The sequence below is a fragment of the Colius striatus genome, chromosome 5 (genome assembly GCF_028858725.1).
Source record: "Colius striatus isolate bColStr4 chromosome 5, bColStr4.1.hap1, whole genome shotgun sequence".
In the NCBI taxonomy this organism is placed as follows: Eukaryota; Metazoa; Chordata; class Aves; order Coliiformes; family Coliidae; genus Colius; species Colius striatus.
In genome coordinates, this window is record NC_084763.1 from 43,598,686 (window position 1) to 43,623,550 (window position 24,865).

Below are 24,865 nucleotides of genomic sequence, written 5' to 3' on the forward strand. Positions count from 1 at the left end.
TATTAGGAAGAACATCTTTAGTGAAAGGGTTGTTAAACACTGGAACAGACTGCCCAGGGAGGTGGTGGAATCACCATCCTCAGAAATATTTAACAGAGATGTAAATGAGGTGCTAAGGGACATGGTTTAGTGGTGGGTTTGGCAGTGTGAGGTCAGTGGTCTGACTTGATCTTAAAGGTCTTTCCCAACAGAAATGATTCTGTGATTCTATGATTCTGTAAGTTGTTTTTTTTCTTAGATGTAGACGATATGAGGGCAACCCCTGATTCTACTCCTTAATCTAATGTTCATACCACATGGAACAGCTTCCATAAGAGAAAACTGAATAGTCTGATGTGAGAATAAAGATTAATCATTAAAATTATTATAACTTACTCTTACAATGTTAAATCATAAGCAACTTCCTCTCACTTTTCTTACAGTAATTTTTATATCCATGATACTTGAAATCTATAAGAAAATGCTGCTTTGGTTTTGAGTAGTCTTTAACTAACTTTCACCACACAAGAACAAACGTTGGTGTCACAGATCAATTTTGGCCAAGATTAACCAACTATGTTTATATACAATCAAAACTAAAGCTTTTGTGACTTTTATGTTGCTGATCAGTTGCTAGAATACACTGGTTGCTGGTTACACTCTGAAGAGTTTTCACTTTAAAAGTATATCAAGATTCTCTCACTAGGCAGAGCAGAGGAATGTGTTAACAGAACCACAAATTATGTCAAAGCCAGTTTTGCAAGAAAAAGACTCTATGCACTCAAGATGCTTAAGTATTTTCTACTATAAATAATGTAAGACTTTCTAACTTAAAGCCAATGTTCTATGGAAGACATTGTTTACTTCTGTACAATTACTTCATACAGTTAAACATTTCAGATGGCAATCTCATTTAAAAACTATAACTTGACACATACATTTGAAAAAAAAAATTAATAGAAGAACTTTCTGATACTTATATACTTATATCATCATGTACAATATAGAAAAAATATTATACAATGTGATTGCTTTTACAGTAAAGTTACTCATACTCAATAGAGAACTAATTATGTTATACACTTAAACTATAACCTTGACCATCACAGAAGAAACTAAAACCCAGTTCTCCTAGTGCTGTAGAGATGTGAAGATGACTACTTTTTTTCACTTCACAATTTAAATTAGTAAGTCCTTTGAAGAACTAATGGAATTTAAAAGCCTACTTGTCATTTGGAATACTTTCATAAACAGTTAAGTAGTCTAGATCATCTTGTAGCACAATTTTAATTCCTCTTAAACCCTAACACATATATCTCACAAATCTGGCTAAGATAAGTTAGATATCATGTTTAAAGATATTTTTACAATTTCCTGCCACAAGAATCAAGTGAATTTGAAATGTTCTGCATATGAATGAAATATACATTCCTGAGCATAAAGAAATTATAAAGATATGCTGAGATATTTAGTTAGGTCTTAATTGAATCAACCATACAAGGTAATTTGGTGTTTTCCTTCTCTGGAATTATAAAAAGACCTAAAAAATCCTCTTAATTGAATAGGTACGTCTGAAAAACTACCCTGTTAGTCCCATAGGTAGTTATGACAAAAGCTCTATACAGGAAAATTATAGCAAACTATAAAAATGAAGTGATCTTTCAGTCTTGATGACATCATGTCCAAGTGAGATAGAGTTGTAATGCATTGTGAAGTTTTCAGACTTAAATATTTTTTGTAGTTGTTTTGTAGGAAAATGAAAATGTTATTGTAATATCAGACACTAACAGTTGTTAAATACCAAACGTCCCAATTCCAGAGAGAGCACGCATGCTCTAACCTTTGGCAAACAGAAGCAGTGTGATTTAATTCAGATATTGAATTTTTGATTTTTACTAGTTTTCTCTCTCTCATAACAACACCTTAGTATCTTTGTTGAGTCATTTGAATATTTTTATAGATTTCACAAGATAACAGTGATGACTACACATACTTTTCCTTTTACAAACTGTTTAGATTACCCATGATAAACCAATCAAGATTCACCAGCTTCAGGAATTAAAACCTTTGCTCATCTGTAGACTGTTTTAGTTACTATTTTTTTTTATTGGAATGAGACATAATAACAGTTCTGAGAAAAAAAGGTATTTTAGTCATATGCTAAGTTGGCCTCTGGGTTAAAAATAATATTGCTAAAAAGCTCTCCACAAAGACCTCAAAGCAGTTTTGCGTGTTTCACTGGCTCTTCATGACAAAAGTTTTCTTATCTGAACAATGAGGATCAGACTTTTCCTGTTATATTTTGAGATAAATACATGTAATGCTATGTGTGCATCATCTATTTTTAAAACTGCACTAACAAGCTACAGTCAAAACTAAATCACAGTACGATGTATTGAGAAGATGGTGCAAAAGATGGTAGAACAGTTACATGTTTCAGCAGTCTGATGCACTGATGATTTCTTTGCAAGTTTCACTAAAAAGCAGAAGAAAAGGCTTCATAATAACTATCTTTAAGTAAAAATAGTTAAATTGCAATAGTGATAATTTTAAGGTATTACATTGAAATGTTAGTTCATTATTCTCATAAAGGCAAGGCAAAGGTCCCCTCCTAAGCACAGGAGGAACAATCTGCACATGACCTGCTGACAACTGTTAAAGATTTAATTTAGGTTCAAGTGCCTTAATAATTAAGACAAATAGGTCAAAAAAAGCAAGCAATGTCTTCAGTCTTGGTGAATGTCACTATATCAGAACATATCACAGAATCATTGAATGGTAGGGGTTGGAAGGGACCTTTAAAGATCATCTAGTCCAACCCCCCTGCAGAAGCAGGTCAACCTAGATCAGGTCGCATAGGAACACGTCAGGCGGGTCTTGAATATCTCCAAGGAAGGAGATTCCACAACCTCCCTGGGCAGCCTGTTCCACTGCTCCATCATCCTTACAGGAAAATAGTTTTTTTCTCATATTTAAATGGAACTTTCTGTGTTCTAGCTTTATCCCATTACCCCTTGTCCTGTTGCTAGCTCAAAGAACATTATATGGACCACATGGATAATTATATTTAGTCTTTTCATAATGTGTCATGAATGGTTCTGTTAAGAATCTATCACTTTAACTTTTTTAAAAAATAAAATCCTTAAACTGTAAATAAACCATTATGTTACAAAATACTAAAGACAGCAAAAATACACCTTCAAGTGAAATACCTGGTTTGCCAGAAAAAAGGCTAAATACTTTTGGACTCATGAATGGTTCTGTTAAGAATCTATCACTTTAACTTTTTTAAAAAATAAAATCCTTAAACTGTAAATAAACCATTATGTACTAAAGACAGCAAAAATACACCTTAAAGTGAAATACCTGGTTTGCCAGAAAAAAGGCTAAATACTTTTGGACAAGGGACAGTGACAGTCTCTCCAATCTTTGCAGGACGCCAACAGGTGATGTTATCCCAAACTCCAACACATCCTGAAACCAAACAACAGTAATAGTCTTGAAAGCTCAGACTGGACTCAGCATCATAAATATGATAGGAGCACATCATGACTGGAGAATTTTTAGAACAATGTGCATGGACTTAAAAAAACATCCCTTTTAAACTTAATATCTATGAACTGAGATTTGAACAAAGAATGCTTCTTTATATTGATTTCAGAAAATGGGTCTGTAAGATTTTATAGATATGTTTTACAGTAGTACTACTAACAACTTGTTAGTAATAGATAGTAACCACTTGTTATGGCTTTGCCCATGCTGTTGTCTAAATGTGTCTCAAAAGAAATACCTTGGGAATGAGCATAAGTCTTATGGCTTGCTATGGGCACTTGGATCAACCATGCTCTATTTGTTTAAATGTGTCTACTTGTAATGCATACTTCCTAAGCTAAGTGAAGAGTTATGAAGGTTTCTGAATAGAAACCTTGTGAAGAACTCATATTATTTCAGTTTGAGTTATCTCAAAAAACAAAAAAATAATGTGCAAAATTCTGAGCATTTATGTCTTCAAATAAGGCAATCAACAATTTTCTATTTAAATTTGTAACTAATGCTAGAAAGAAGCAAAACATTTATCCTACCAGTATTATCACCATAAGATCATCAAAAAGTATATGGGACAGTTTGTTCCTTTCAGTACAGAATAAGAAACTTGGATTAGGAACTGCTCACATCCATGTAGAATACTAATCTTCATAATATTTACAGTATTAGCAATTCACTGTTCATTTACTCCGTGCTAGTGAGGTCATACCCAAAAGCAAATCACCTGGCTCAGATATAGCTACAAAAGGAATATTTTAAAGTTCTAAATTAATATTAAAATGTATTAGTGCAATTAAACTTGGACAGTTTGTGTTGACCTAAAGTGTCTATCATCCTACTTTCAAAGTTTAAGTTATTTTCAAAGTACACGTAAATTAGGAAGCCCAAGAGTGTGTTACAGTTGGACTTGTCCCTGGGGATATGCCCAGGCATGAAGGAAAGCCAGTGGCTTAGCATTCCCATGGGCCTTGCTTTCCTTCGGAGGAGATCTAAGTGTGAATCTGCATTTGGTCACCAATTCCTTATACAGTTTCCTAGCGAAATGCTATTCTCTAGAAGAGTCCCTTAATCATGGGGATTGGGTCTTTCTTTGCTCCTCTTAGGATTATACAGATCTAAATGTAGCATCTGTTCTATATTCAGACAGAAAATGCCAAAAATAAGGGATTACTAATGGGAACACTTCACAAAGTTTATCTATGTGGGTAGATAACATGTAATGCCTTATCCTCCACAGCTTTGCGTGCTGTATTAACCTCCAAAGAGGTATGTAACAAACGTATTGACCGTTCATTACTTCAAACACTCAGTCACACTCACTTGAATGCCTTTTCCAGTCAAGTATCAAAAACCTCCAAAACAACCTCTGTGGAAAACCTGCACACACATAACTTCCTCCATGAATTTTTCTATGCATCTAATTAGGATTTCCCCTCTTGCAGGTTGTTTCCACTGCTTGCTGTTGTTTCTTGAGCTTGGTTATTTTTCTGTTCATATCCGAGAAGAGTCTGGCTGCATCATTTCTATAAGCCCATTAGGTAGATTAAGACTGCAGTCAGATCACTCTTCTCCAAGCTAAACAGACCTAGCTTTCAGTTAGTTGTCATATGCTCCATATTCCAGTGCCACCTCAATGCCCTCTGCTGAGCTGATTAACGGCTTTCCTGGATGCAGTACTCCACTGAGTCCCAAGTAGAGACAGACAATTGCTTTTCTTAATCTACCAGTTTGCTAATGTAGCACAGCATATGGGTAAATCTCATCTCTATAAGGGTGCACTGCTGTTGAAATGAATGTATTTCCAAAGTAAATGCCTAAAATGGGTCAGAAGAATTTAATCTCCCAAAAAAAGCTTATTTCTTCCCAAGAATGCCTGAAATTGTTAATCCAGCTGCAAAATCTAGACTCTATGTATGTATATTAACTCCAATAAATCCCATCCTTATCTGCTTAATATTTCATGACTAACCTCAGCTTATCAAGTTCTCCCGTTACTCAAAGAAGACTCTTTTAGTTGCTCTAGTAACTCTGACTCCTTCTTTTAGTGTTACCTTAGGATAAGAGATACTTACTCAGGACTAAGAACTGAGAGAGACAATCTTTTTAGCTGTATTCCACAGTTGGCTGAGTTCTTGTTCCTACTGACTTTTTCACTCTTCTCTGGTTTCTGATCCTCACCTCTTGAATGACTGTTTTTAGCGACTGACTCAGGAATGTAATACTCTTTGAACTCATGATGATCATATAGAGTTTGTCTTTTCTAGTGTATCTGCCCCTACAGCTAGTTCACACATTTATTTAAGAATCAACTTATGAGTTTCATCTATATTCCATTTTACCTGTCTACCCTGTACTCCTTTCTAGCACTTGTGGCTTTTCTTTTAGCATTAGTAACAGCATCTCTGAGATGATGTCGACTGGGTCATTTGCATACAATTTAAGAGATTTATGTCTGAGCAATTACTCTTCATACTCTTTGAAGTCAATGGAAATTAAATACGCTTTAGTGCTTCATGAGTTGCAGCACTTGACTAAAATCAAGTCCGACTCTCTATGATGCAACACCAGTGCTTCCGCAAAGTAAAAGAATGTTTATCTCAGTCAGTTCAGGTCATGCTTCCTTCCCAATGGGTTTTAAGCCAGAAACAACATCAACAACATGACATACAAGTAATCAGAAAGACAAAGAAACTATTTTCTCCATCTGCCAGCACTCAGAACTATGGTGATGAAATGAAACTCTTTTGACTTTGATGAATGCACTGCCTGAGCCAGCATAAACAAGCCCTTGAGTACATAAGAATAATTAGCATCTTGTGTGACTTCAGACCTTTTCAGTTCATCCCCATTTGCACTAACAAGTAAGAGTTGAGATAAGCCATGAAAGTGTTCATGCACACCTATAAAAGCTGATGACTCTCAAAAATTTTCCCTTTTTTTCAATATGCTTTCTATAAGATGGTGGATTTGCTACAGCAATCTGCAAACAGTTCAGAGGCCTTTATAAAGTTTTGCTACACTGCTATATGGACTGAGCTAAGCTTTGCTAAAAAGGCACATGAACAATGTGAACTTCTGAGCTCCATTACAGAATCACAGAATCTTAAGTGTTGGAAGGGACCTCGAAAGATCATCTAGTCCAATCCCCCTGCCTAGAGTACGTCATACAGGAACTTGACCATTAGTAGGTTAAAAAAAAATAACACAAAAGAAAACAACCTCCCTCAAAAAACCAAAAAAAAACCCCCAACAAAACTCCTATCCAAGCTTCAATTATGTGAAATACTATACAGAAAAACTAAGGTCCAAACTCTATTCCCACCAATATTTATCAACACAATTTGTATCAGATCTTGAAGTCAGCTTGTAGGAAAGAAATCAGTATGCATTCAAAACATTGCAAGTCATTAATGTTTTCTGGAGAAGGCATTTTTTGCTTCAGTTTTTTCTCAGTATTTTAGGGCTTTCCAGGCTTCTACAGCAATAGTTTAGAATGATACTTTTTGAGACTCTCTAAATCAAATAGATGGAATAACACAAAAAGATCTATTTCCTACATCTAGACTACATTCAAATTCATCAACAACCACGACAGTGAAACTTGAGTGTCTGTCACCAGAATTCCAAAGAGAACATTAAGTCTTAATTTATGTGTATTTACAGGCTTATCTATTATGGTACAGGAGACCTGAGAAAACTGCTGAAATGTCCTGGAAGCATTTATGGCCACTGAATAACTGCAGTATGTTTCTGAAAACTGGCCTAGGGTTGAGTGCTGAAATCATGGTGTTATCAGTGTGCTGCTAGAGGCTGCTAGAAGTACAACTGTTAAACAGTGTGTACTTTTCTGGGCTTTCAAATCATACCTCTCCTCATTTCCCCCTCCTCCTATTACTACATATTTTTTACAATTTTACAGTCATGTATCTTTTTATTCTCTTAAAAAAACATGCCTTTATGCAGAGGTGGAATGCAATTAACAGGTCTGTTCTTACCACACTTGCATCAATTTGTCTCTTCCATCCCAACAACAAATCTGTATTGTACAGCATGAGCTTAGCTGTGCACAAATGAAACTAACAATTAATTACCCACTGATCTTGGAAATTTAAGATGGGGCACAACTGGAGACATTGCTGAGTTTCATAGGTCTTCAAGTACGTATTGCTCATTAAAATCACAGAATCAGTATCATTGGAAAAGACCTTTAAGATCAAGTCCAACCACTAACGTCGCACTCCCAAGCCCATCACTAAACTTCACCTACGCATCTTTTGAATATCTCTAGGGATGATGACTCCATCCTCTCCCTGGGCAGCCCGTTTCAATGCTTAATAACCCTCTCAGTGAAAAACCTCTTCCTAATGTCCAAACTAAACCTCACATGGCACAACTTGAACCCATTTCCTCATATTCGAACACAACTTCCTCATGTTCTAAAAACCACAAGGAACTAAAGTGGGGGTGGGGGGGGGGAAGGTTCTTAATTTCTATTTCTTTGATGTCTAGAGGAACAGTCTCTCTTTCCAATCTCTTAATTTCCATCATTTATTTCTCTGGTCTGCCATTTACGGCACATCCAAGGAAACAATGAACCTTCGCAGGAAATCTTTGCTCAATAACTTTCTCAAAAGTGTGGCCACAGAGTCACTCTTCTGCTGCTCTTCTCTCCTATTCCTCCAGATGACACTGCACATGCTACTCCTAGTTTCAATGAGATCACTTACCTGAATATTTGGTCTTTCATGCTTGTGATGCATTTGTGGTTACTTGATAATGAAAGGAAATGTAACATTATAAACTACTTTTTTTTTCTCTTTTTTTTTTCTCTTCATCTTACATAAGTATTGTTACCACATCCATCAGGCTGCTATCTAAGATCCAATCTTTGAGCCCAAGTTTGCTTGCTTCTTCATCTATAAAACACGTGTAACACCGGTTTTGTGCTGGGAAATTTTGTTTGTATCTACATTTTATCCACGCAGTAACCACTAGGTGGCACTTCGCATTTGGACTTTAAAAACTGGCCCATTCAAGGAGAGGTTTAGCAATTTTTAAACTCTCTAGGCATGCATGATACGTGAAACAAAGAGAGCGCTCGGAAAACCAGCCAGAAAGTTGACAGCTAGTCTAGGGTTTATTTTTCGAACAGAGGAACGTTTTTGATTTTTGTACTTGACAAAGCAGAAGCAAGCTCACCTCTTATGGGCAATGTTTTCTAGACTGTAGAGCTGAACACTGCAGCATGTAATTTAGGGTACATGAGAAGTTATGAACATATACGGGATGAAATTCTTTCTGCATTTTCACACAAATAAAAGGAGAAAGAAATAAAAGGAGGCACTAGTGAAATAGAGAGCTAGTAAACTGGGAGCAAGGCAAACACAGAACAGAACTGTTTAAAGTGGTAATAGGAATAACACTTGTAAAAATACTGTTGCTTCAAGCTACCTCATGGAAGTTACTTGACCTCTACTTTTGTCAGGTCCCCAAATGCACTAATAGGCCTTAATGGCCCTGATAAGCCTCACACCTCTGCCCAGAGTCCCATTTAAGGTCAGGTCTGGGCCTTCAGTGATGCTGTGTGCACCAGACTTCAGCTTCATCACTGCAGTGCCTGTGTGTGCGCCTTGATCCAGCATTCCAGCTCCACTTGGCCACCCCAGGGCTCTGTCAGGCCCTCATTCCCTGTACCAGGTCAACTCCTGGCCTCCAACCTGTAGGCTAATTTCTTAAGCTGTCCCTATCCCAGCAAGATGCCTGGGTGTCCAGGTCTGGGGCTGCCCATGGCTGTGCTATGCCTGCCTTGGTGGGATAGGCACTGCTTGACAGGGCCTACCTGCCCAGGGGTTCTCAAACCACCTCAGCAAGGAGCTGCCAGCCTGCAGTTGTGTGAAAATGAGCACACTGGCTGCCAGATGGTCAGGAAGCTGCTCCAATGCACCCATGTTGAGCTAATGCACCCTTGTGAAATTGTGGAGTGTATGCAAACTCTGATTATTTACAAATACTGAGGAAATGAAAATGTAAACTTTTTCAATTACTGGTTAAATGAAAAAATACTCATACACAGTAAGCAGAATTTCCAAAGTCTACAGTATACATCAGATTTAAAACTAATAGTTTCTCTCACATTCACTTAAAATATTTGCAGTTTATAGTTTTCAAAAGTCAGCCCTATTACCAGGAATGGCAAAAATACTGAGACATCTAGGGGACTACGGGTTTTTCACTAAATGAAACATTTCAGAAGAAATGCCTGATTTCCTTTTTGAAGAACATATTCCCACTAGAGAACCAAAAAATCTATAAGCTAATTTTATATTTTAATGTAATGTATGTATTTTTAGGGTTCTATAAAGAAGCTGCCAGCTAAAAACTGTGAAAAAAAAATAATCTGAAGAAGAAAACATATCTCCATCCAAATTTTCCACCAAGTAAATACTACTTTCCAGTTACTCAAATGTTCTTTGGAGACATGAGCACTTATTTTTGTAAGACTGGATAGCACTCTAATCTTAACATAAAATGCAAAGACATTGATGGGTTTACAGTCAAAACTGTAAGAAATACCTTCATCTTCATGTTGTCCCAACTTAGACATGCTGTACATTCTTAAAAAAAAAAAAAACCATTAAATATCAATCACCCATTCATATAAAGCCCACTACAAAACACCAAGTCTCTGTGAAGTATTAGGACTACATATTTCTATTAGCTTGGATCATATCTAACCCATGTGCTACATTGTATTAGCTGGAGCTTTTTTAGTGTTTTGATATCCAAGATTGAATCCTTATGATATTTGAACTTTGGATGTCACGGAGAGTAGACTGCCATGGCCACAGCTATCTTTATCAGGACTCGAATGCAAAACTATGTGGGGCAGTATTTCGTTCAGAATCTTCTGAAAAAACACAATTAATTGTCTTATGGCTGTGCACTTTCCTTTTTTCAGGGCTCCAAATGCTATTTATTAATGTCCACTGCTTAATTTCTATTTACATCTTGGAGGGGTAGAAATTTCACACCTTCAAAATTGTATAACGTATCTGTGGCCACACATTGCTTCTCTTCTTTCCAAAAGAGTTTGTAATTGGCACTCTTAGTAACCTTTATCATGTGAGATTTTTTAACAAGGCTGATCAGGACATTTTCTTGGTCTTTAGTGTTTATTTCCCGTTGGTTATTTTTCAGTAGGCAGTTCCTCGCATTCAAGGTTCTTTCTTACCTGTCACCAAGACTCCTTAAAAGACGAGTGTCATCAAACCCAGCAATCCAAGCCAGCTCTGCCTCTCTTCTGCCCTCAAATGATTAAGTATAGCTTCCACAAAGCCTAGACGTTATCAACACCATAAGGATGATCAGTTTTATGTGGTACCATTAACAATGATAATTAATGGAAGCCAAAACAAACATTCAAAGCAGCCCCTTCAGCTCTTCCCATTAAAAAAAATATGTGTGAAAAGGTAGCAACATGGTTGTGCTGCCGCTAGAAAAGCAGCACAACAGAGATTCAAGAAAGCTAAAGTTGTCCTAGCAAGAGCTACTGATGCAGCATGAAGGGAATTTCCATGATCCCACCATCCCATTTATTTCTGCCTATAATGTTTCCTTAGATAACTCTAAGGAACACTGCAGTTTGAACTACTAACTCATTTTATAGAGAAAATAGAATCATAGAATGGTAGGAGTTGGAAGGGACCTTTAGAGATCATCTAGTCCAACCTCCCTGCAGAAGCAGGTTCACCTAGATCAGGTCACATAGGAACATGTCCAGGTAGGTCTTCAAGATTTCCAAGGAGGGAGCCTCCACAACCCCTCTGGGCAGCCTGTGCCAGGGCTCCCTCACTTGAACAGTGAAATAGTTTTTTCTTATGTTTAAGTGGAACTTTTTGTGTTCCAGCTTCATCCCTTACCCCTTGTCCTGTTGCTAGCTACTATAGAAAAAAGGGATGTGCTAACCTCTTGACACCCACCCTTTAGATATTTGTAAATGTTAATAAGATCTCCCCTCAGTCTCCTCTTTTCCAGACTAAACAGTCCCAGTTCCCGCAGCCTTTCCTCATATGAAAGATGTTCCAGTGCCCTGATCATCTTGGTGGCCCTGCGCTGGACTCTCTCCAGGAGTTCTCTGTCCCTCTTGAGCTGAGGAGCCCAGAACTGGACACAAGACTCCAGATGAGGCCTCACCAGGGCAGCCAATCAAAAACTGGTGGAAAACAATGATGAGATAGAGAGGATTAAGAAAGGAGGAGTCTTGAGGAGATTCCTTTTCACACAGAAAAAGAAAAGTTTCATCTGCCTTTGTGTAACTCTCCTTTTTACCGATGTGAAGGAGAGAGCAATCATGAGGTTGGCTTAGATTTATTCACAGTCAGTTCTTTTGCACGATACAGAGATATATGTGTGTGCATGCATGTGTGGGTTTGGAATGCAAAATAGGCACCTTTCTTAAAGGAGAAATAACCTTAACAGCAGAGATTAGTTGGATAAATTAACTTTAGAATGACTTACCATGGGTTCAACATTTGAGAACACTCATCAGTGAGAATATCAACAGTGAGACTATTCATCTCACTGTTCTGAAGAACTTTCAGAAAAACATGCTCTGATTTATCTCAGGAGCTCAGTGCTGGAATCACAGTGAAATTCTGCTGTCAGTGTAATCCAGGAGATTGGATTATAAAGCAACATTGGTCTCTCTTGCTTTAAATTTATGAAAAAGTAAGAGTATCATTTGGGTAGTCCTGCCTGTTTTAATTTCCCATTACTAGCTGCATTATGAAGCCTCTATTTGAGAGGCTTAAAATTCTTTCCAAAGCCATTTCTCTTTCCATCTACAAACCTTCCTCCAAGTTAAGATGTCATATTTATAATTAAAAATGTTGTCTAGCATACAGATCTCACAAAAACACATTTTGGAAAGCAAGAGTAGAAAAGACTCATTTAACTCTACTAAGCCCAAAGTTAATAAAAAGCCCTTAGACTTCCTATTTCATGATGAAATCTTGTTAGAGCTTTTTGTTGCAGAACCCTGCTATAAAGCCTAATAACTGAGTTTTAGTATTTTTGACTATATAATTCCACTTTTCCTTTAAAAATTAACAGAAATTACTCAATTAGTTTTTAAATAAAAATTCTAAATACTGATCAAAGACAGAAATTTACATTGGGTCAATTTTTGTGTATTTTCAATCACTTTTATTGGCAGCTTTCTATTTTTTGTAAGAAGACAAGCCATGGGTAGTAGGTAAAAAAAAAATCAATTAGTGATGGACCTCAAAATCCATAGCTACCATGAGCTATTTAGAATGCAACTCAGCTGCACTTCAAAAATGAGTACACAAAACTAATCCTCTCCTAGGCTTCCAGATAAGGAACCACAGGTGTCAAATTATAAGAGGAAAGGAGAAAACAAATGCAGACAGAAGCTAATGCAGTCTACATAAAATAAACAACTAGATTTGCTAGAGAGCGCTACTGAAATGAAAGCACTCACACAGATCTTTGGTGAGTGACTTTCTTCCCTAAATGGAGTGTAATACTCTCCACTAAAGGAAGAACATGTGCTAATGCCTGAAAATCCCCCAAAGAGTGCAAAGCAGGTCTGGATATCTAATTGTTTGACACTGGCAAATGAGTAGAATTTAGACAAATTGGGTCGTGATGTTTTAATATATCCTTGGCACTGCTCGAAGAATACTTACACAGCATTTATACATGTTTCCTTGCAAAACACACTACTGCTATATCAAACCATGAAGTAAGTCCTTTGTAGACTTCAGTCAGTGATTTTAGGGGCATTATAAAAATTACTCAGAAATTCTTCAGCATGTGTTACATGACAAACATAACATCATTTTATCATGAATTAAAAAAGCACCATCATTACCATTAAATCTTTCCTTTATGTCTCTCTCACTGGCAACTATGAAGTAATAGGTAAGGTATTCAATAGCTGCTACCTAAGTCAAAAGAGAAACTGCTTGCTTCATAAAATTTGGATCCTCCAAAGGAGGTAAGCATGCCAGATAAAATCTGGATCATGTTGCATAGTGGTGTGAAGGCTTCTCAGGTGCCCAAGAAGTTAATGAAAAAATTCCCACTGATTTTGATTTTGGAGGCCCAAGCTTCTGGTGGAAAATCTCAGTGAATCATCATTTCCAAACTGTAGACAGCATCTTCACTAGATTTCATTATAGCTTTTGTAAGGCAGGTAGCATGGACTAGAGTTAGAAAAGTGTGACACAGGCCATATAACCATCTTTCCCATTCAGGAAAAAGTGAAATAGGATTTGTGTATTTATTGTAATTGATTATGTTTCAAATGTACTGCAAGTTTCAGGTGTAGAGCTAGGACCTGGACGAGTTCCAGCTTGCCAATTTTCATTAGTAAGTCTTCTTATCAACAGTCAGAGTATTACTGTGACAATCTGCAAGTCTCTGTTTAAAATACTCCTTGCATCTTTATACATGATTTATAAGGACACATAGAGAACGGGTATTTTGGAAGTGCAAATGCATATATTTAATATCAGGTCTTCTGAACAGGTTCTTAGTAAAGGTAACTATAATGTGAAGCATAGGATAAATTCTCCTGTAACATTAAATGTACAGTTTTTAAGGGTTCATTACCACAGGCACTTTGTTCCAGTCTCCTACGAAATGGAATACTCCCTTAGTTTCAGCCAGACATTCGATTAAATGTATAAATCCTTCCACTGCTGTTCTATCACTACCTGCAGGACTGAATCAACGCCATCAGACACACCGTCTCCTTCCAAGATATGAAGTTCGTCCATAGCAGTTTGCCTTCAGGACACATCCCTCCTTCAGGAAAAAAAGGCTGTGAAGAAAATATTGACAAAAAACTTTCTTCCCCTAGGCAACCCAAAATAAAACTGATGTGCATCACAAGGATACCCTTGGAAAAGCCCAGCATCTGTATCACAAAAGTAAATCTTGAAGAAAGCTTGACTTTCAAAGCTGTATAATATCTAATAGTGAATTTATAATTCAAGATTTAATTCATTAAGCTGGGCTAGTAATTATTTCTCCATCTGGCTTCACACTAGTACTATTTAGGTAACAGCTGTCTCTGTTTACCACTCATATAAATAAAAAAATCTAAATATAGATGAACTATTCCAGGAAGATTTTGCTTGGAGAGATTTTGCATATAAATTATTCACTATTATTATAATTTTTCTAATTATTGATATAGATAAATAAAAAGAAAAAGTACAGTAAGATACAAACTGCTGATCATCCTTTTAATTATTTTGTTGTATCCAAATTGATATTAAATTATGGAACACACATTTTAATCAAGAAGAGGGGTGGAGAAATCATCATAAGTTGGGAAGTCATGTTTATATTCAAAAGGCACTGCAGATTGCAGGTCCCTGAGGTACCATAATCATCTTCAGAACACATTCAAAACAGAGTGACTATGAAAAAAACAAACACACTACGTATCACCTAGTTCAGCCAAAAGAAAACAACTGCACTGCAAGAGCTGTAGTATTGCAAAGAGCCCAGTTATTCTGAGATGATACATACCTGGACTACTATATCAAAGGCAAGACACCGATGAAACTCAGGGCTTTGTAGAATTAACTTGAAATTAAATACTTCCAGTCACTTAAAGATCATTACAACAGAAATTTAATGACCAGTTTTAGATGTGACATTACTTTAAAAATCAAAATTGTATTTTGAATGGAAAAATGTTCAGTTGCCTTTAGACCTGAAAATTTTATCCCTTTTATCTAAGCTTCCCTGAAAGCCCAGACTTCCTTTCAGTATTTCACATGTTCCCAGAGGAGTGCTGTGCAGAAAATATATGCAAATAAAACACTCCAAGAAGTACTTTTACCTTTTCACCAGTAAGAGTGCAGAAACTGCTTTCTGCTCACAAGTTCTGGCATATGGTTTACAAAAGGTAACTAATCACAAAATATTGATACTTTTGTCACCTAAAAAAAACCCCAAAAACGGAAAGAAACCACACTTCCAACTTTCCCAAAAAGCCAAAAACCCTTAACCAAGTTTTGCCATAGCTACTTTAATGTTACAGGTTTGCTGTCTGGATTTATCAGTCACCTTTGCATTTTGCACTGTGAACAAATGGCTTTATCAGCAGCTTCAACTTACAAGAAAAATGGTATTTCTTCATAATCTTATGTTCTACTCACGTGAAAATATATTAAAGAAATCCATAACATCTAAATAAAAAAGCCACACTACATCTCCTCTTCCTTCCTTCTTCTGTTAAATTATAATTGGCCACATTCATATCTATATATTTGTCAGAGAGAAAATAAAACCAATAAAGTAAAAGACAGAAGTTGATTTTTTGAGTGAAACACTACTGTGCAGTTTTTCCTCTGCATGACTCTATGATACTATGGGTGTGAATCTGATCCTCTGTCTGGGAAACACCAAGCTCATTCCTGACACTAGAACTTCACTTTCAACCACAGCTAGCAAGCAATACTTGGATTTATGGCTTCCAGCTTTTCCTCAGACTTGTTCTTTCTGATGGTCCTGTCATCACCAGCCCACAGTTTCTTTGCCAGTCAGAAAATACGAGTTGCAAGAGCTTAAACGTGAGAATGCATTTGTTGCATCTAGTGTCCCACCCACTGCATGCCTAGAGCCTGGCACACCTCTGCCAATATCCTTGCTGCAGCTGTACTTTTAACACAAAATCTGTGTAAACTCTAAAACACATTAAATTATAAGCACGGTACAAATACAGCAACAGCAACCACAACAACAAAGAAGGTATCAGGAGGAATTCTTGAATACTCCAGTTGTCTCTACATTACAGCTTATCTTTTCTCACCTTTGTAGTCCACTGGCTTTGCATTCTTTAGAAGTTCCATGCACCTTGTTTCCTCCTTGTGAATCTCCAGCTGAAATCTGCATTCTGGATGGACGCCATTCACCTGTGCCAAATTAACAAATAGGCCTGGGTCTTGAAACACAAATTAAAATGCTTTAGAAGGATGCAACTGCCAATAACAAAAGCCACAACTTCAATTGGCACTGGTTCTGCCCAAGTATGTGCTAAAGCATTTTATAGACACAGTCATTGCCCACTTTAGTTTCTCATACACTGACTTTTCAAAACAAAAATGCTAAAATAGTCTACTAGAGTGTTCACTGTCTCCTTCCTGTAGGACTTCAAGGCTAATTGTCATTTACAAGAAAGCATTTCACTTTCTAGTGCATTCACCAATATTGTTTCATGAGACTTTTCCTCCAGAAAAACTGAATTAAACTGAAGCAAGAAAGGAAACACATTTGCTTTGTTTGCTTTTGTAGCACATTAGGAAGCTGAAAGTTTAATACGAATCACAGATTATGAAAAATGATCAAACTACATTTTCTTTGATGAGATAAATTTTGTTCTGTCTTCTACAATTTATATTTAATCTCCTGAAGGCCCCAGAGCATGATTATTTGATTCAGGCAAGCACTACACATGAAGAAAACCTGTGTTTTTAAAAACTGAAGCACTATTGCCCTGCCCTCAGTTCTTTGGTTTTCACAAAGAATTACTGACATCCACAGGAAGAGACAAGGATATAGCAATACTGGGGCAAGAAACAAAATGCTGGGAAGGTGGAACATAAGTTACTTAGATTCACGATTGCAGACAGAGTCTGATAGAGAAACATGTAGCATTCACAGGAGACTACATGAGAGAAATGACTGCAGTAGATGACAAATGGGAAAGCAAGAAATGTCCCTGGAGTGAAAGGACAGTAAGATTAGCTCAAATGAAATAAAATCGTAACAAAATAGACTGTGAATAGGCAGTGCTTCATCCATCCTCACACTTGTAGTTACCAAGAAAAGGGTGATCTCTCTGCAAGTTTCTCTCTCTTCTTTACCTTTTTTTTTTTAGGAGTCATTTAATAATAGATTCTGGTAATAATCTCTGATTCATGAGACGGTATTTTTTAAAAAATCAATTAAGCTGTGATTGTGGACCCAGAACCTAAGACCCAGAATTAGGACTGAGAACCTGGGTATTCTGCAGTCTCCTTGTGGGGAAGCCACTTGTGCAGCTTTTAAGAATACAGTGTAATAGCCATCAACATAACAGCAGGAGCTGTTATATGAAAACTCATGAAAATTTGTGTCTTCTTCGAATGTGTCATTTCCCTATTTGCAACATCAGAACTTTACTTCCTTTTGCCATCTTTTCTCTATACTATTGAAATTACATGTTTTCTGGATAGATTTTTTTTCTTTTTAAAGTGAATTTGTAAAGCTCATTATCATAAATAAGTATTTCTAGCACTTATAATTCAAAGTTCAACATTATACTGAAAATCTGTATATTGTTATGTATTATCTACTTTACAGACAGGTCCCATGCAAAATAAAGTCCCATATATACACAATGTTTTTAACTCTGTTTTCCTTTCATGTAATGGATTTTGATTTCATTGTTTCCCAATTGCAAACATTTGATTACTGAGAGTGGATCTCCTACTCATCAAAAAGTATTATAATTACTAGGTCTTGGAAAGGTAGGTGCCAGTAAATAGAAATGTTCACTAAATGAGGGATAAATTGAAGCAGCTCTTGCTATTAAGAAACTTGGAGAATAAGTGACTTCTCCCTCTCCTGTTTCCAAAAGAGCTGCAAGTTTCCCACTATCAGTGATCTAACAGTAGAGGTTACTTTGAGAACATGAATTTGTTAGTACCCAAAGGTAACACATTACTTTGCAAACCTGGGATGCATTCCAAACTGCAACATACTTTGTTCTAACATATGCACCTGTTTCAGTCAGATGTACCAAGCTGAAGAGATTTCAGGTTCAAAACTATATGGCACTAACCACATTCACATCAAGAACCTCAACATGGATTTTGAGGCCACTCATCATCTTTCAGGGCTCATCCATCTTTCCCTCTGCTTTACCGAGGGTAGGTTATTGTTTGTAAACACTGAATAGAGAACCTTTACAATACGTAACACAGTGCGCACGGTTGGAAATCCAGCTGGGGAGTGTATTTTTAGCAGCTTAATAATCTTTAATGCATCCAGAACATCACTTTGACTGGAAAAACATTCCTTCTCAGAAGCAGCTTATGTTCACTTTCAGCATGGTTTCCTGATTTTTGGTGGAAATCATCATCTATATTAAATTTACAGTAATAAAAACGTGACAGGTTTAGAGGGCAGATTTCCTGTTTTTCGTAAATCATGTTTCTAACAACGTTACAGGCTTTCACAAACAACTGAAGAAACGCTTAACAGTATAAAGATGTCAAAAGCAGCCGCCCAAATTTGAAGACTGTAATATCCCAAGTGCTTTGTATGCTTTTATCCAGTTGTAGGTATTAAAGAGAAATTGCTCATACAGGGCTTTGTCCCCCATTATGATTGCCAGCTGTTTTCCAGACCGTACCAGGGCAGTATACCGTGAGACCTCTTCGGAAACTGGTGGTGGGTACGGGATGCCGGGGCAAAGACCGGGGAGTAAGCAGGCTGGCAGCGAAAGGCCCTGCTCCTGCCGCCCTCAGCGCCTCTCGGCCGGTGATGGGCCTGGCGGCGTTGCCCCACCGGGGCGGAGCCGTCGGTGCCCCTGAGGAGCGCCCACCGGTGCGAGGCGGCAGCCCCCGCCGACTGCGCCTCCGCGGCCCGGCCCGGCGCTCCTCGTGCTGCCGGGGAGCCCGTCCCCGGAGCGCCCGCGGGCAGACCCGCTATGGGGCCCGGCGGGGCTGCGCGCCCTCTCGTCTGTGAGATCCCCGCCCGGGACACCGCGTAAACGCCAGCGGCGGAAGCCACTTGTCGCCCGAGGCGAGTGCGGCGCGCCGAAGTGTCCGCACCTGCTGCGGTCACCGCTGAGCCCTCCGCTCCAGACAACCGAGAAAGGTGCCAGAGAACCGCCAGCCCGGGGGGCTCTGCACAGGCACCCCAGGAACAGGGGTCACCCCGTCCGCTGTCTGGAGAGGCGAGTTCTACCCGAGTCCCGGCAGCGAGCGCGTGGTGACTTACCCGCCCCAGGCTCCAGCAGAGGGAGAGCAGGAGGATCGGCAGGTTCCTCATGCCAGCCAAGTGCCGGGTCCGGCGGGCTGCGCTGCCCCGCGCCGCGCCGCGGGCCCCTTCCCAAGGCGGCGAACAGGAGCTGGGTCCCACTGCGGCACCATAGGGCCCAGGGGCCGCCGCCGCGCTGAGGGTCGCCGAGACGAGCCCCGTGCCCCGCGGGCGGCCGCTGCCCCGCGGCTCTAGGCGGCTCGGCACTTGTCCCGGCTGCTTCCTGCCCGCCGCTGCGGCAGCCGGCAGCTCCTGCCCCGACACAGTCCCTGCCTGCCGCTGCCTCTCTGCGCTCAGCTCCTCCTCTAGACCCTAGCTCCCTTCCCTCCTGCTTCTCCTCAGCCCCTCTCCTCTGCTTCCTTTTCTCCTCCTCCCTCTCGCAGCCGCGGCTGCCTCCCCCTCCCCGCCCCCCTCCTCCGCGCCATAAGAGGTGCGAGTCGTTCCCCTTCAGCCGGGACGGCCCCCGTCCATCCCGGAGACCCGCAGGTGCTGACCGGACATCCCGGCTTATGGACCGCATTTTCTCCCCTCTGTCCGCCTCGGCGTGCCGGAGAAACCCCCTTTTCTCAGGCACACGCATCTAGAGGGTCTCGGTTGCCCATCCATGCATCATACCGGTGCCAGCGCTCGGATGCCTTTTGCCCATTAAAACCATTAAGATAATAGAGCACCGTTTCTCTAAGCCCCATGAAAACCCACATGAAGATCTGGGGCAAATTAAGTGATCCCTGGCAGGGTCAGTCTTATCACTGGGCAGGTCAGCAACTATATTACAAAATCTTTCTTCACCTCAGAATGTTGGTTTTTTTTTTTAAAGTTTCAGCTGACGACCAGCAGTTTAAGGCAACTATATTATTGCTTGGCATTTTACACCTGGCATGGATCTTGAGTTTGCCACACAAGGCGTGTAATATACAATTAAGCAACATTCATGTTAGAACATGCCTTTTGTTGTAGCAAAAGTTTATATGCTTGTTTTTAACTGAGAATGAGAATAAATTAGAATTGTCTTTACACTGTGCTGTTATTTAAGTATGAAATGTTAAAATGGACTGAGCAAGCAACACAAGACTCACCTAAATAACTCTGTGCCATAAGCAAAACCAAGGACAATTGTAGGAGAAAGCTGAAGATAATTTCTGTATTTTTAATATATTTAATAAGATTTTGTTAATGTATTGAGAAGAAAGCCCTAATTATAACCCCTGTAGTATCATTAAAAAGAAATACTATAAACTGTAACAAGCAGTGTTATAGTCTGCATGCTGAGGGCAGAGGGAAACATTAATGTAGAAGGAAAAGCTTCTGGTAGAGTGGTATACTATCAAGTAATGAAAATATTTTCATTGCAGCATGAAACAGCACCCATTTGGATTGACTTTGTTCTGTTTGTGATGGCTGGACTGAAATGCCAAATTGTACCAACTCTGAAACAGACAGGTTGGAGGAAAACCTGGTTATGCTACTAGCTCTGAGATTCCCAGCTACACTGTCAAGTTAAACCTCTTGGAAGTGGAGAATTGCATGGTGCAACCCCCATAATCCCTGAGACTAGTGCCCAAGGTTCCTCTCCTGGTTATTGACACATGCAATCTGGGAGTGCTCCTCACAACTTCTTAAGAGATATAGTTCTTTCCAAAGTAACAACCTCAAAAACTATGTCTCTAATCTTGTATTTCACAAGAATCAATTGTCTTATTATTGCAAAGCTTTGGAAAATCCTGACTTCTCTCTCTCTCTCTTTACAAGTTAGTTCTTATATTTTGTGATGTCTGCTAAGAAAGCAGTCCCTCTCACAAGTGAAATTTGTACCTGTCAAGGCTCTTCAGGTACTTCAGCAGTAAACCTAACAGCAATCTCTGAATAGAGGAGCTGTCAGGCAGTGTGTCCACCAGCTGGTCTGCCCCAGCAGCTGAGGACACAAGAGTTGCAAGACCCCAAAACCCAGTGTTTGATTCTTCGAGCAAACGATTAATTTGGCTGTTGAAGCTGAGCAGCCTGGGAACCAATTAACAAATTAGTGTTAACATTCAGTGTAGAAACAGTCTTGGGAAATGTCATCATTATTCCTTCTGTGGAATGGCAGAAACTAGCTATCTTAGGTTGTAGGCAGTCCACATATATCAGAACTGGCAAAGAAGTTTTGAAACTTAATGTCTCTTCCATCACAAGATTGTCCAGAGTCAGATTTTAGTGTTTTGCTTTCCATGAATCATCACTTTTAGGCAAAAAGAAAAATGATGTTATTTTTCAACCATTTCATTGATATGAAAGAGACACCAGATGAAAGGGATTAATAAAATATTTTTGTTTAGATATAGCTAAGGTTTTTTTTTGTTTTCCTGAAAAGAATACAAATTATTGATGGTTGAAGCCCAGAAAACATGATTCAATTTCTTTTTGCTTAAACATAGCATAGTTCAGTACATGGTTACAACAGATGAAGAGGGGAACAAAAGAACAAGAATGAAGCTAAACCAACTGTTGATATTTCTTAATGACACTGATATTTCTATGCAGCAGAGAACAGATAGGGTTATGAAGGAACCAAGGAGTCATATAAATTTAGATAATCAGTGTAGATTTGATGTCATTTCCAAGAATGGAAATTCAAAGGAAAGAACAAAGAGATTTCACAGAGGTGTCCATGAGGCACAGAAGAACTGCACAGACATGAAGGAAAAAGACAGAGGTGAAATACCAAGAGAAATTCACCCCCTCTTCAGAATAGAGATGGCAGAAAAACAAATGCAATTTGATTGAAGTATATATTATGTTGAATCAGCAGAACCTGTGTGTACAGAAAGTGCAGTAAAAATGGAAACAGAAAGTTCAGCAGCAGGTAATAGACATAGCAGCAAGCAGTGTCAAGGTACTGCAAGCTCTCTGCTCGCATAGCATGTGCAGGAGCCAAAAGGTGGTTTACTCCAATTCCAGCCATTGGAACAGTCAAGGAAAGGTGCATTCCAGTAGAGTGATAAGTAACAAGTACCTTCTCTTTGTCTGTCTATCTCTTCAGAGTCCTCTAATGCAGTGTTGGCAGTAAGTAGCTGAAACGGTTTTGGTCAAGCCCATGGAGAAAAAGCTAACAGCTTTCCATATTGAAGCAATGAAATAAATCTCCTTTGAATTAAATCCTTATTTAAATTGTTTGTGGAGTTCAGGATGTTTTGATGATTTGTCTTTTATCCACAAATCATGTCATGTATAAAGACTAAAAAAAAATCCATTGCTTTCATTGTTTAAGGAGATTTTGTTTTGATGAATCATCTAACAGTGTTTACATAATGCATAACATACAGTTGCCAGAAATACCTGAACTGCGTGAAAAACTTGAAAGTGTTTTTCTGAAATCCTGTGTACTAGCCATTTTGGACAACATGCCTCTTTGAAGGGTGGCTCTCTCTTGAGCTGCTCAAGCTGTTTCACATCTTCTGAGTTCTGCTTTTGAAACCACAGAGATTTTTTGCTTTCACTTTATGCAGAATGCTGTGCTAAGTCTCGTTGCAAAATGGATGTTCATCCTATGTCTTCACTCTTAATGAAGAGGCTAGATCTTCATTGGACAGAAATTCCTAAATCTCCCAACAGCACATCCTGCATTTTGTTAGGCACTTTTTTTTTCCTGCAGTCCAGGTGCTTATGGAAAGATTTCATCAGACATTGAAACAGACATTAAAAACGATTTCACAGAAAAAGGAATTGTGACTTTAATGCATGTACTGTTTGGACCTTTTATGTTGGAGATTAAAGTTCCCAAAAATTGTAATATTGGTAACTATTAACATAGATGATCTTGGTAAGCCTTTTTCAATGGTCAGATGGAAGCACAGCAAAGAAGGTGCCAGGCCTTAGCAGGGCAAATTATATGTGTCCTGCTCATGACAATGGGAATTCAGACCTTGGACAAGCTCCAGATAATGTATAGCTACAACATCATCCTTTGAGATGCAGCACAGGGTTCCTTCTGTCTAACGGTTAACCCTCCTGCACCAGACGTAGTAGCCACAATAAGCGAAGGTGAAATGCAGATTCTCTGAATAAACAAAAAAACCTCATAAATGTAATTTTATCTGCAGCTCCAGCAGGTGTTCAAAAAGTTCTTCTAGTTATTTCAAAGTTTCATTGTCATTAGTGATCATCTTATGTCTACATTATCCCTTGAACCTTATGCTTGTTTCATAGACAAAGACAATGTCATGCAAAGGGAGCATTTTCTGAAGAAAGGCTGCCCTTAAGTGTCACCTCAGCTTTTTCATTCTTATCCATTTCAGCATTTCCAACAGTGCCCTGCTGTCTCTGGGCGTGAAGAGTAGCTTCATGCTGTAGGTGAGACCATATCTTCTAGTGATGATGCTCAAACTGCACCACAGACTGCTTTTTTTTTGCTGTGGCCTGTGAAACGGCAGTTTACCATCATCAGCATACCAAATGTATACAAACAGCACATATTCCTAACCAACAGCATAGGGGTATGAAGAACTCTTCAGAGTGGTCTTTCTGTAATGTGCAAGTAGTTCAGCTACTCAAAAATACATTTCTGCAGATTAGAAATACAAAGAAATTATTCTTTTCTTTTTGGTATGGTAAGCTCAACACTTTTCAGTGATGTGTTTAAGGAGATGCCTGTAACTGAAGTCCTCAGTGAGGGAATGGCACAGGGACATTGTTCACCAAAGGCACAGGCATAGTCTGTAGTACTTACAGTAAGGTATGTAATTTTGACCTCTCTCCTTCAGATTTCTAAGAACAACAGGTCTTTTCTAATTTCAAAAGAGTGAGAGAAGTCCCTTCAGAATAATGAACCTTTCAAATTTCTAGGCTGGGATATTCAGTTTTTCAAATTTCCATTATAGGCAGGTCCTTTCATTAATATGTATTGAACACATTAAAATAATAGATTATTATTCTGTTACATTCACATGCATAGGTGAAGTAGAACCTTATCTTCTAAATTTATAAATTGAATATAGTCTAAATAATTTGAGTATCTGGCATGATGGAAAATACTTGTCAAATATCATTTTATCTTTGATTTGCTACAAAACTCTAGGTTTGACCAGTGATCTTTTACTGAACCTGAGGAAATAAAATCTTTTTATTCTGAAAATTTGAAGTATTTTTTATTCTGATACAATGAGAGGAAAATTTTCCCCATTAGTTTTAGGATTTTTGTAATGGTTAGTTATTATGATGATAATTTAGGGGGTTTTTTTGTACAAATGTAAGGAAGGATAGGCTGCCACAAAATCTAGAAGTAAAAATAAAAAAC

The 24,865-nt window shown here is 38.5% G+C and overlaps 1 protein-coding gene across 3 annotated transcripts in view; it reads right to left on the reverse strand.

Annotated features, from left to right (window-relative positions):
• Positions 1-19,946, reverse strand: part of VIPR2 (vasoactive intestinal peptide receptor 2) — a 61,827-nt gene extending 41,881 nt beyond the window's left edge. The window contains exons 1-3 of one of the 3 annotated variants that reach the window (XM_061996303.1): positions 19,555-19,946; positions 16,379-16,481; positions 3,346-3,453 (exon numbers count right to left, since the gene is read on the reverse strand). In XM_061996303.1, the coding sequence (XP_061852287.1) occupies positions 3,346-3,453; positions 16,379-16,481; positions 19,555-19,605 (262 nt within the window). In that variant the 5' untranslated portion in view covers positions 19,606-19,946. The remainder of the gene's footprint in view (positions 1-3,345; positions 3,454-16,378; positions 16,482-19,554) is intronic. The other 2 variants (XM_061996302.1, XM_061996304.1) reach the window with 2 other exon arrangements.
• Between the last annotated feature and the right edge of the window lie 4,919 nt (positions 19,947-24,865).